Source organism: Taurulus bubalis (genome assembly GCF_910589615.1).
Source record: "Taurulus bubalis genome assembly, chromosome: 2".
Classification (NCBI taxonomy): domain Eukaryota; kingdom Metazoa; phylum Chordata; class Actinopteri; order Perciformes; family Cottidae; genus Taurulus; species Taurulus bubalis.
This window is the reverse complement of record NC_136590.1, coordinates 41548461-41561816: the sequence shown is the minus strand read 5'-3', so window position 1 is coordinate 41561816 and position 13356 is coordinate 41548461. Positions and strand designations below refer to the sequence as shown.

The window sequence follows — 13356 nt, the reverse complement described above, 5'->3', positions numbered from 1 at the left end:
TTAAATAAAAATATATTTGTTACATAAGACAGTTTTATATAACAACAATATAACACATATATTATCACTGGGACAAAGTTTAAACATTAAAGTGCATTTCCATATCTTTATGTGTTCACTTAATTAAACCAAAACCTTATTTTCTAATTAACGCCTGATTGAGTCGCTTCGTATCGATTCGAAGGAGCCTACATCCCCCACAATGCACTCGGCGCGGCTCGTTTCCGGTCTTGCGCCGTTTCTGGAGCGGATTGGAACCCGGAGTCAGGATTCGCTAAATGAAGGGTCTTTTGCAGAAAAGGTAACGTGTTTCCCTCTAAATATACACCGAGTTCCCGCAAAATGGCGACGCAGTCGTGTAGTGACGGTGCAGCCGGTGCGTCCGGTTCGTCGCGCGCCACCGTGCGCCGCCTCAACCGCCGACTGCCTGCCGTTGAAGAGCATCGACTCCGGTTTGGCGGTTCGCGTCTCCGGTCCATCCGCCATGCCGACTGTTCTTTGTTACATTTGACCGAGGATCCAGCCGCTTCAGATCGGAGTTAAAACCCGGCTAGCGTTTGGGAGCGACTCAAATCCTGGATCTCGCCTCCTGCCCGGACTGCGCGCATTAATATGCACGCTCCGACTGCACCGCTTAAGACCAAAACCCCGCTAATGTTGTCACAATACGCGGCCGTTTTGGCCGGGGAGGGGTCTGATGCGTTCAAGTGTCCCAGGTTAAATGTGCATGCAGGATTGGAAGTTCCACACTCTTTAAACTACTCCCCTCCTATAAATGTGCATTTGAAGGTTCTGCGGGACACTTGTTTGCTCTTCATGGCATGGTTATAGTCTGATGAGCTTTTCTCCTACTTGTAGGTTGGCATAATGGCTGAGCAGGCGCCAGATGAGTTCATCTGTGAGTATGAACCCAGCTCTCAACTGTGCTGCTAGACAGTGTGAGTCTGGGCTGCGGTGACAGGTGTGATGTGTGTCTGCAGGGTGTGAGGACTGTGGCCAGTACCATGACTCCGAGTGCCCCGAGCTGGGCCCGCTGGTGACCGTCCAGGACTCCTTCGTCCTCAGCCGGGCCCGGTGAGTCTGAACGTCACTGACTGCAATCAAACAAAAGGATTTCATCTGTTTTAACTTGAGTCCATTTGCAGAGATCATGATAAGAGCATGATAATACAAAGTGTCGTGTAATTCATATTTCAGACCCTGAAGAGAGATTGTTTTCTTCTTCTGGTGCTAAATTCGGATCTAATTTCGGCAAATCCACATTGTATTTAAAAACGCTCCTGAAGCTACAAGGCAGTTACTGTAATCACACAGCACTGGGTGGATGAAATGACTTTGTTTGTGTGTGTGTGTGTGTGTGTGTGTGTTCATAACAATCACAGCAAGCTGCTCCTGTCCTTGTTCTAGGTCGTCTTTGCCAAACAGCCTGGAGATCAGACCGGTGGCCGACGGGCAGGACGGGGTGTTTGTGATGCGCCGGCTCGTCAAGAGGACCCGCTTCGGGCCCTTTGAGGCCAAGAGGGGCCCCCACCTGGAGAAGGAAGGCTCATTCCCTCTTAAGGTGCAGCCCGATGAATCCTGGAGTTCACAGGGTTCTTACAGTCATGGGAAAACCTGGAAAAGTCATGGAGATTTGTTATGTTCATGTCGTTCATTTACGCTGAGTTTGAAATAATTAATAAAACTCTCAAAATATAAGCAGGCATACATGCAGGCATCGATATAAATGTTTATTCTTTTAATCAAACTATTATCTCTCATTCATTTGTGTCATTTAAGGTTTACTGTATGCTTTGGAATTCTCATTGTTACTTTAAATACTACATTTTCTCACTTTTTCATGTTTCCACTGGGATTTCACAAAATGTTTAGTCCTGGAAATTTGGTTTAAAGTCATGGAAATCCATTGGTAAACATGTGTATGAACCCTGAGTTTACACGCTTGATGCTGTGCTCCATCATAACTACATGATGTTGTCATTTACGCTTCCTCTCTCGTTGCATCCTCCATCCTCCGATGGGCAGATCTTCCAGAACAACGGCGTGGTGGTGTGTTTCGACTCCAGCAGCGAAGAGGACTGCAACTGGATGATGCTGGTGCGTCCCGCCGCCGAACACACGCACCAGAATCTGACGGCTTACCAGCAGGACGACGGCGTGTACTTCAACACCTCCCAGGTGCGTGCGTCCGCCCCGGACCCGAGCGCCGTTTGATCTTTTACGGTTTTACTCATTCATTTCTGACGGGACATTGCCGTCGTTTATCTTTTAACTTTTGGTTTCCCAGGACGTGTTCCCGGGAACGGAGCTGAGGGTCTGGTACGGGGCTTTCTACGCCAAGAAGATGGAGAAGCCCATGCTTCGGCCTCCACTTCTACCAGCACCTCCCCCAGGTAGATGTCGCCGCAGCCCGGATGCTGTCGTATCGTGTCATGGCAACAGTGCGAGTCGTGTCTTATAGCTTGTCTCTCTTATTTACTCAGACGCGGCGGAGGCCTCCGAGACAGCTGCAGCCCACATGCCCCCGGTGGCTGAAGAAAACAACGCAGGTAAGGTCGTTCAAAAAACATCCATTACCTCCAATTGGTCTGTTTCATTGAGGAGGAAGCTGCGCCCGGGGTCACGTCGGGGTCAGATGTTTCCACTATGACAGTGACAGAAGTCTTTGGTCATGGTCACACGCTCTGATTCCCCTACTTCCCTCTGTGCATCGCAGGCGACATGCTGAGTCACCTGGATGAGGCGGCGACTGCAGCGATACCCCGTGAGGAGGAGAGCCTGGTCGGCCCCGATGAGGAGGAGGAGGAAGAGGAGGAAGAGGAGGTGGTTGACCCCCCCGCAGCCCAACCGGGCCCCAAGAGAGGGCAGGGCCGAGGGAGGAGAGCTAAGGGACGCAGGACCAGAGCTACGGCGAGCAAAAGCAAAAGCAAAGGTGAGGGAGAGGAAATAACGGCTCTGATGTGTTGAGATGGACAGATGTTAAGGGACTAGAACGTCCTCTATAATCATCAGCGGTTCAGTTCATGACGGAGCAAAACGCTTCTTCTGAGACTCACTAGTGCTGGCGTTCAACAACATGTAATCGTACTTCATCTCAGATACTATAGTCATTCCACTGCGGTTGCATTTCACAGTGAAATTCAGCTCTCACTTCTTTCTTTTTCTCCACTTGCTATCAGATCATAATTATGAGATAATGAAGTCGAAATTATGAGGTTTTGTTGTGGAAACTGGCTTCCATAGCTTTAGAATCAAGTATGCTTTCACATAAATAATTTTCATGAATATATAACATTAACATAGTAAAGGGAAATTAAAAACCGAAGTAGGTTTTGCAAGAATCCTACAAAGCAAATATATAATATAGGAAATGTACTATAAAAGAAACATCCTATAAAACAATACAATAAAGATATGTACAATATATCTGAATTAAAAAGGAAGCTTTGTGCACAAAGTAGCAACTTGTCCCATGACTGCAAAAGGTTCACAGCACGAAGTAATAAAGAATATGCAATATGTGGTGTGGATGGGAGGGATAAAAGTCCCGGCCTTGTTGATGGGGCACATTGCTGTCACTCCACCACCTTGTTCCTACTTGTGGAACACACAACTCTGCACAATGCGCCTGAACCTGTTGCAACTTGATCCCTTCAGAGGTTGTCGTATGGCATTCTGGGAAAACGTTACATATATCTAACCGGGGCGGTCTGTGATTGGCCCGAGGAACGAACGCGTTAGTCCAGATTGAACTCTCTCCTCAACTACTGGATGAACTGTAATGACCCACTGGCTACATTACACCTTTACATCGTTAGCATAGTTAGCCCTGGTACAGCCTCGCAGAACCTTTCTGTGCCTATTTAATGTCATATTAGTGAAAGGGACTTCTATCCACTGTAATTATAAAGAATACAGGTTCAACTGTAAACTAATATCGTCAGTCGCCAAATTCAAGGTCCTGGACAAAAGTGTATGTGCTGTTGCTATACATGTCCTCTCTTGACTTTGGGTTCCTGATGTGTGCAGATGTGAAGCACTCGGCGGCGAGCTCGGAGCCGGAGGCAGAGGGCAGCAGCCTGCTGGGCTCTCCGGACGGCGGGGCCGCCCCGAAGAGACACAAAGCCAGAGAGCACAAGAGGATGTACCGCTGCTCGCTCTGCAACAAGGTCTTCCAGAACAGCAGCAACCTCAACCGGCACGTCCGCTCTCACGGTACGCGGGCGGCTTTTCGAATTCATCGCTTACTTCGAAATCGGTTAGCATTGGGAATGGAATTTTTTTTTTTTCATGCGTTGTCTGCAGGTGATAAGCTGTTCAAATGTGACGAATGCGACAAGTTGTTCAGCCGCAAGGAGAGTCTGAAGCAGCACATCTCTTACAAGCACAGCAAGAATATGGTGAGTTACTCTCCAGAGGCGGCGGCTCAGCAGCTTTTGGTTAACCTGCGAGTATATCATTCGTCTTTATGTGCTCCCAACAGCCCGACCAGGACTACAGATACAAATGCAACACGTGCGAGAAATCCTTCCGCCTGGAAAATGCCTTAAAGTTCCACAACTGTCGGACAGGTAGGTTAGTCAGGAGCGTGTCATGTCCTCGCTTTTCTCCCTCTGAAAGATGTTTCACGTTCCTCTCTCTCTCCCCAGACGACAAGACGTTCCAGTGCGACATCTGCTCGCGCTTCTTCTCCACCAACAGTAACCTCTCCAAGCACAAGAAGAAGCACGGCGAGAAGCTCTACTCCTGCGAAATCTGCAACAAGATGTTCTACCGCAAAGACGTGATGCAGGAGCACCACAGGAGGCACGGCGTGGGTGAGTTAGGCTTCATTTTGTCTTGGTCTCTGTGTGGAAAATGTGCTTTGTGTTCGGGTGTTAAGAAACATGGGACTGGATCCAAAATCTGCTTTTAAAGCGCATGCATCTTGACAGGACCAAAGCACATGAAGCGAGAGGAGCTGGAGGCCAATGGAGAGGAAGGGACCCGGTACAGGAAGGAGCCGTCGCCCTGTCCCATCTGTGGCAAGGTGAGCAGCTATGAGTCGTGGCAGCAGGTCCAAGGAGAAATGCATCGTGGGTGTTCAGCAAGCACTTCCCTCTTTGACGTGTGCGTGTTTGTGTGCACAGGTGTTCTCCTGCAGGAGCAACATGAACAAGCACCTGTTGACTCACGGCGATAAGAAGTACACCTGTGAGATCTGCGCTCGCAAGTTCTTCCGCGTGGACGTCCTTCGAGATCACATCCACGTTCACTTCAAGGTGAGACGGCGGCCGAGCGGCGGCCCGGTACTTCTGTCAGCCGCGCTTCTTGTAGTTTGTCTTTCTTTCCTTCATCAGTGAACAACAAGGCACACAAAAAAACATTTTATATTTGTTTCTCCAAAGAAGTAAAAAATGTTTTTATTTTTATATCTTAAAAATAGAGCATGTGTGTGTGTGTGTGTGTGTGTGTGTGTGTGTGTGTGTGTGTGTGTGTGTGTGTGTGTGTGGATCAGTCTGGTAGATGCATATTTACAGTGGAGGAGAGTAACTAAGTACATTTATTACTTTTTCGAGGTACTTCATTTGAGTTTTTCCATTTTCTACTTCTACTCCACTATAATTCAGAGGGAAATATTTAGCCCTTTATTTGTTTATGGGGTTTATTTAATACCGGTAGTTCGAGCAATGTTGCATATTCAGGTAAATAATACAAAATATAATAAGAAATAAATCACAATGGTGAATCATTACAGATTAAGACAAACTTGAATTGATCCCGGGGAGGATTCCCAAAAGTGTGTTAAGTAATTTAAATGAACTTAACCTGAACCAGCAACTACATTAAAGTGATGAGCACACCAATCAATCCAGTCATATAATATAAGTTATTCAGAAACGAGCCTAATGCATAATGAGTACTTTTACTTTTCAAACTTGAAGTATATTTTGATGCAGATGCTTTTTGGAAAGCATTTTTACCATGTGGTATTGATACTTTGACTTAAAATAAAAGTAAAGAGGAACTCTTAACTGGTTATGAATCAGTCTATTATAGGTATATCATCATGCATCATTGAATTTCAAACCTTTTTTGTGCCTCTGCAACATCCTCGTATGCACAACCATGTGACAAACCTGTCGTCTTCTCACTGTCAAGGAGCTCTGCTGAGTTTCAACTGCCATGACACACACACATGCAACGTAACAGATGAACATGCGTAGGCTAAGGAGGAAGAGTAGCGACGTATTCCTCGGAGAGGACTACACGCTTCATTAAATTAGGTTTTGATGCCCCCTCTGGATGTTAGCCGTCACTGCGCTGAATCATTTGAAAGAGCTCTGTTTGCTCCAGGATATAGCCTTAATGGACGAGGAGGAGAGAGAGGGCTTCATCAAGAAGATCGGCATTTCAGCAGGCGACAGCGACGATACGGACGACGACGAGGAGGAGGATGAGGACGAGGAAGACGATCCCGAGCACCACAAGTACAACTGCAAGAAATGCCAGGTAAGCGTTGTCCGAGGCCGTCTGATGCACGATGCTAAGGGCAGATGGAGCATTACGAACTGACAATGTTATTCCCCTTCACACAAACCCACCAACCTCCCTCCAGCTGTCGTTTGCGAAGGGCAAAGAGTACCTGAGGCACATCCTGGAGCAGCACAAGGAGAGAGGCTACGGCTGCGGGATCTGTAACCGCCGCTTCGCGCTGAAGGCCACGTACAACGCTCACCTGGTCATCCACAGGGAGCAGCTGCCTGACCCCGCGGTGCAGAAGTAAGCACACCAGGCTAACTGCTCATCGTTGGTACTCGGAAGTGTAATCTTTACTGGCGAGGTTCAGGTCGGGCTGTGTAAGTCGCTAACAGTATGTGGCGGTACGGAACAGGAAAGGCCCAAGTGGTATCGTAAAGATAAAATAAATGACCTTGAGATGCAAAGTAATTGTAATAATTTAATTTCTGCTCGTCTGTCCCCGAAGGTACATCCACCCGTGTGAAATTTGCGGCCGGATCTTCAATAGCATTGGCAACCTGGAAAGGCACAAGATCATCCACACTGGTGAGCGACGACGGCCTGAGATTTGCTTCAGACATGTGTCCCATCGTTCGTGTGTGTGTGTGTGTGTGTGTGTGTGTGTGTGTGTGTGATCTCGAAATCATTCAATGTTGGAAGTTTCCTCCTGAGGTAGATGTTTTTTAGACAAAGGACACCGCAAATGGTGACATTTCCTGTTTACACTGCACTTTTGAAAGAAAACCTCCAAATGGGATTATGAAGATCTGAAGTTCTAAAGTGCACCTTTCTTTTACCATTTTAAAGCTCATTATTGGGTCTCAAGAGGATGTATGTGTCATACAATAGAGATATGAGAAAGGGGAAAAAAGTTACTCACAGAAACACGTGATAACAATACAGAAAAATGCTTTCCTGTATTGTGATCACACGTTATCACATGTTTTCTTTTTCACGTGCTGATTGAGTGCCTGCTAACACGCGCGTTGCCTTTGGTCACCCAGGGGTGAAGAGCCACGGCTGTGATAAGTGTGGCAAATCATTCGCAAGGAAGGACATGCTGAAGGAGCACCTGAGGGTGCACGACGACATCCGGGACTTCCTGTGTGCGGAGTGCGGGAAAGGTCAGGCCCTCGCTGATGCAACACCCTGGTTTCTCACTGTGTAAAGGTTACCGGCAGCTCGTAGGAGCCAACGCTCTTAAAGAGGAGGTGCGGTCAGATGCCGCGTTGCTATCTTAAAGCAATCAGAAGACGATTGCACCATTGATCAACAAAAGCCTGCTCTGAAGTCAGTGGTGCAGTTTGTTCCTGCTATTTAAAGAGCACATCATTCAGATAATAAGATGTCCTCAGTTGTTTGAAACGAATAGTAAAAGGAGTGCCTCCTAAACTTGTAAACAGCATGAAGCTCATCAATATCAGTCCATTCTTCACTCATAACGCTGATATTCAAATTAGAAAATCAATCTTTTTTTTGTGCATTTTCATTCATTTAGACCAATACTATTTTATTAGTATTCATAACTCAACCTTAATTGAAAAAAAGATAGACATACTCCTTTCCAAAATTCACAATATGTTTTTAATCTTACGAAATATTCAGTTTCGGTCCAATATTTGCAGGAAAAATAATTAGTTGAATCTGCCATTTACAAAGCGATGTGCCAGCTGCATCTGGAAGGAATGAGAAGTGACACTGACTTTGGGTTTTATTCATGTTACGCCCAAAACACAGCTATGATTAGTTACCAGACCAAATACAACCTCTTTTGTCCCTTTTGCGCCTGACTTTGCGTCCAGATTATCTGCCGTTTAGCTCTCAGACATGAGCTGCAGCTGATGTTTGGATCATCACGATATCGAGCAGATCTTTTTCTGTGCAGGCATGAAGACCAAGCACGCTCTGAGGCACCACATGAAGCTCCACAAGGGCATCAAGGAGTACGAGTGTAAAGAGTGCAACCGCAAGTTCGCCCAGAAGGTCAACATGCTAAAACACTATAAGAGACACACAGGTGAGGCCACGTGTGTGTGTGTGTGTGTGTGTATGTGTTACGGATGCTCGAAAAGGTTTCGGACCACACAACCTGAAGTGGACGTAGCGTGTCCGCGTGATGTTGACCGTGCAAACCTCACAGAAGAGAACTCACTGTTACTGTTGGTCTGTGACACTCTGCTTGCAGGTATCAAGGACTTCATGTGCGAGCTGTGTGGAAAGACGTTCAGCGAGAGGACGACTCTGGAGACGCACAAGCTCATCCACACAGGCAAGTGTCTGGTGTCAGACCGTGACGATTAAACAGACTGATGCAGACGTCCCAGTCTCCTACACTGACTATTACAAGACTAGTTCAACATTTACAAATGTAGTGGTTTATAGTCGGAAACAAGCAGATTCTGCAGCCTGATTTATTTATTTTTTTTTCTTCATGCATCCACAATAAAATAAAAATCTGAAAGGACACTAAAAGTTGGCAGTTGGAAGACGGGTGGTTTGGGAGCAGAGAGGGTCAGATCTCACAGATACTGATTTCTAAAGTCCTGCCTTTGTGAAGAATGGAGCCCAGAAACTGACACAAATATACTAAAACAGTGATGTGTTAGGTGCAGAAATGTTTCTTTTTGTAAAATTGCTTCTGTTTCAATGCCTTATGCTAAGCTAAGCTAAGCTAACCATGTCTGTGTAGCTTCATAGTTCGCGCACAGACATGCGAGTGTCATTGGTCTCGTCATCCATTTCAACAAGGGAGCTAATGAGCGTGTTTTCCAGAATTAGGATTTTTATTTCTGTTTTTAAATAACAGTATCATTCATTTGAAGGATTCAGTTATATTTTTGACTAGTTTTATCAAAGAACCTACAGTAAAATTTGAAGTTAAAATCTGTAAAAAAAAATACTCCTGCCAGCAGCCTGCAACATCTGTGCATTGTTACCATGCTGGACTAACCCGGTTTCTCTCTCTCTCTCTCTCTCGCTGCAGTGGGTAAGACCTGGACGTGTGCCACGTGCGACAAGAAGTACCTGACGGAGTACATGCTGCAGAAGCACGTCCACCTCACCCACGAGAAGGTGGAGGCCCAGTCGTGTCACCTCTGTGGGACCAAGGTGTCCACCCGCGCCTCCATGAACCGCCACCTGCGGCGCAAGCACCCGGAGGTGAGTCCCCGTCGGGAAAGCGGTCCGCGTGTTTGTAGCGCCCCAGGTCCCACTGGTCCTTTGTGTCATTGTTGTCCTTATGGTCCTGTGCGCCTCCAGGTGGTGTCGGTGAGAATGGATGAGTTTGACGATCTTCAGGAAGCATCGACAATCAACGATTCGTCCATCAGCGTCGTGCAGGTTGGATTGCAGGTCTTTCACGATGCAGCGCTTGCATTATTCACGTTTCATATCCATGAATCGGATGCTAAAATGATGCCGATATCTCTGTGGTGCACATTAGTTTGTTTGATTGGATGCTGAATATAGAACTATATCATATCAAGACTTCCTGCTCCTTCACATTATGAGCTATGGACCCTGGGGCACGTGTTGACTGAAGTGTTTCACCTTCCTCCTCAGCCCACTCTGACACTTGAAAAAGACGGCATGCTCCAGGAGAGGCTCGGCCGACCTTCCCGACACCCCAAGAAGAAGCAGAGAGTTCTGGCTGAGCCGGAGCTCTCGGAGTCCGACGAGTACGTTGATTTCGCCGAGCCGAGGCACGAGCACATGGCGGAGTTCAGCGCCGTCATCGTCGGCGACGAGACCGAGACCAGCTCTGCCGTGCAGAGTATCCAACAGGTAGTCCAATCGCTTCTTTATTTTTATTCTGTTTCAAAGACCACCAGAAGTGGGCAGCAGTTTTGTTTTCCAAGTGCCAAATACCCAGAAGCACTGCTGATGCACATGCGGCTCTGTAATACTGGGAGCTTGACTTTCTTCTTGCTGGTTCTCTTTATTGTGTGAACAGTTATAAGATGTGATGGTTGATTACATTATCAGCAGTTATCAAAGTGGAATAGCAGGTCCCTCTGAAAGTTTAATAAATTGACAGATAATGTCATAACATCACATTAACCTGCAATTATGTTACATATAATAACATTAAGATGGACATGTACATATCTATGTATATCATTTTAATATACATACAGGTGTATTAACATTATGTAGCACCTTTGCAGTCGCTTAAAAAAAACATAAAATAAAAAAACTAGCCTAAATCTGTCACATTTAATTGCGTTGTTGTCCCTTCTTAAATCCAGCAAGCGTAACCATGTGGTATTCCTGTGTATCTGCCCCGCTGCGGTTTCAGGTGGTGGTCCTGGCCGACCCCGGCGCTCCATCAGCCTCTTCGCCCAACAGCTCGGTGGGTCTGACCAACATCACCATGACGCCCATCGCCGGCCACGCCACTGGCCACGCCCCCGGCCAGTTCACCAGCCTGCAGCCCGTCGCCGTGGGCCACCTGACGGCCGGCGACCGGCCCCTCACCCTGGACAACTCCATCCTCACCGTCACCTTCGACACCGTCAGCGGCTCCGCCGTGCTCCACAACCGGCCGGCCGAACTCGTCCCAGAGACGGTCGGCCCCGGCGGGGTCGCCCACTTCATCAACGTCACCACTCTGGTCAACCCCATGGGCCACCAGCTGGAGGGCCCGACTCTGGCCTGGAGGCCCGTGCCGGCGGCCGAAAGCGGCCAGGTCTCCCATGCGGCGGAGGGAGCGCAGGGGGACGGTCAGCAGGCCCAGAGCCCGGAGCCGGGCCGGCCCATCCAGAGCCAGCCGCCCGCACCGCAGCAGCAGGGCGGCGCCGCACAGCAGATGTTCGGCTACTAGGGCAGAGACTGGAGGTGCTGGTCGCCTCGCACTCACAGATATTGTAATATAGTAGAATTGATTTTAATCAATGTCACCCTGATGCCTCTCCAACCCCATGGAAGTGAATGGAATTGTAATAATGTTTGTCTTTTTTATATACTGAAAACACAGTTGCTGTAAATAACTAGCTTATTATTTAAAAGAAGAAGAGAGAAATGGTACATCTAGCCTAAATCACTGACCCAAAGCAGCATGTTGAATATTCAAATGCCTTATCAGCCTTTTAAAAACATGCATGTTGACCCTTCAGGTGGTGCCGTGATGCGTCACTCTTGAAATGTTATTTTTGCTGTAAACTATATTTACTGATGCTGGAAGGACTGGAAGAGTTTTTGTACTGTTATTTTCAAACAAAATACCTCTTTGAAGTGGTCGGTCTTTGATTTGTCTTCGTATGAATTGAGTTTGTCGACAGTCACGACTGTTTCTAGCCATCTGGCTCGCATGAGCAGAGACACGGACGCCGAGTCGAGTCATCGCTCACATTCAGGAAAATGCTGCAGAGAACCAGTGAATCAACAGAAACAATCAGTTGAATCTCAAAAAGGTTTTCTTTCCCTATGCCAGGTGTGTAATTATGAGTAATAAGCATATCCTCCAAAGATACAAAGTCAAATTGGATCAACGCATGAATCGAAACTTCCATTTCAATCCATAAATTATCCATTATCCATTAATAATAATGAGCATTACGGAAACAGGTTATTTTTTTTAAGTAGGACAAATAATCGAATCAGAATCAGAACCATTTATTCGCCAGGAATGTTTACACAAACGAGGATTTTTTTCTTGGTGGAAGGTGCATACCATTAGACGAGACAATCAACGACAACGACGTTAAAATGAATTAAGTATTAAATAAAGTGCTCAGACAAACATAACAGTAATGTAAATTGTAATAATAATTATCAACAACCGGGAAGGAAAATAATTTATCCTTAAAGAGAATAAAATCATCATCTCGTCTCCTAAATATAAATGGAAATTAGCAAATATATCCATAGTTATGTTTTCCTTCCCAGATAACAAAATGCATTTATTGCTGAGAATTTTTGTTGTTGAGAAAAAGATTTAATTTGTGACAACACAAACAGCTTTTCATTTTGGCATTTAAAACAGAAAAAGCACCAGCAGCTATTAGATGTGTAATCTGGACCAGCATATTTCACATAATCATAAACCTTGTGTTTGAACACACAGTTCAGTCGTGGCCTTCATAACTCTCCATATCTTGGACTGTTTAATGTAGAAACCGTGTTTGGGATGATGTCACCCAGCACTGACCTCCACAGAATAAACATGTCAACTTATCTTTATCTTCATGCATATGTTTTCATAAATGGAAACGACTTTGAGAAGGCCAGTCTTATCACAGAGCTAAATGCTTTAGCATGAGCCCTCCACTAGGTGGCGGTAGTCAGGCAACATCTTGCACACAGGAGGGGGAAACGTAATGTTTGTGAAATGAAATGCCGGATATTTGTTTTCCTACCAAGACCAGCACATAAATACTAAAAAAAAAAATACTTTTTCAAGATATGATTAGCAAGATTTAAGGGATTTTGTACACTAAATGAACAACCATCACGTTTGCATGTCCACACTCGGCCTTCAAATAAGTGAATGATGTACAGTGGAAAGCAGCATGCATTATACATATTATGCACATGTCTGAGCTCAGATTTACTGTTTCATGTTCTAAAAACACGAGATACTGATTGTGTCTTTTTGTTTTTTTACATCCCGTGACGGCTCTACCAGTAGTTTAGATAGATATATACTTTATTAATCCCCAAGGGGAAATTTCTTGTCATAGTAGCGCCGTACAACTTAAAGATACAAATAAACACTAAAATAAAAAGAAGCAACAGGGAAGAAAAATGTATACAAATTAAATTAAAATAAAGTAAAATATAAACGTATATATAATATACACAAAAGAATAGAATACAACCTACTGGGATGAAATATATTTACAGCTGCAGTGTATT

The 13356-nt window shown here is 45.8% G+C and overlaps 1 protein-coding gene across 1 annotated transcript; it reads left to right on the top strand.

Moving 5' to 3' along the window:
- Positions 1 to 202: 202 nt before the first annotated feature.
- Positions 203 to 11660, top strand: prdm15 (PR domain containing 15; the record flags this gene model as incomplete). The annotated part of the gene is made up of 24 exons (XM_079237924.1): positions 203 to 301; positions 859 to 898; positions 981 to 1074; positions 1408 to 1561; positions 2026 to 2178; positions 2288 to 2393; positions 2484 to 2549; positions 2717 to 2932; positions 4030 to 4215; positions 4306 to 4400; positions 4484 to 4571; positions 4650 to 4817; positions 4935 to 5029; positions 5130 to 5261; positions 6337 to 6492; positions 6599 to 6762; positions 6968 to 7047; positions 7506 to 7625; positions 8387 to 8518; positions 8687 to 8770; positions 9485 to 9660; positions 9760 to 9840; positions 10063 to 10284; positions 10799 to 11660. 24 exons carry the CDS (start codon positions 203 to 205, stop codon positions 11321 to 11323), a joined length of 3432 nt encoding a protein of 1143 aa, XP_079094050.1. The 3' UTR covers positions 11324 to 11660.
- Positions 11661 to 13356: the final 1696 nt, after the last annotated feature.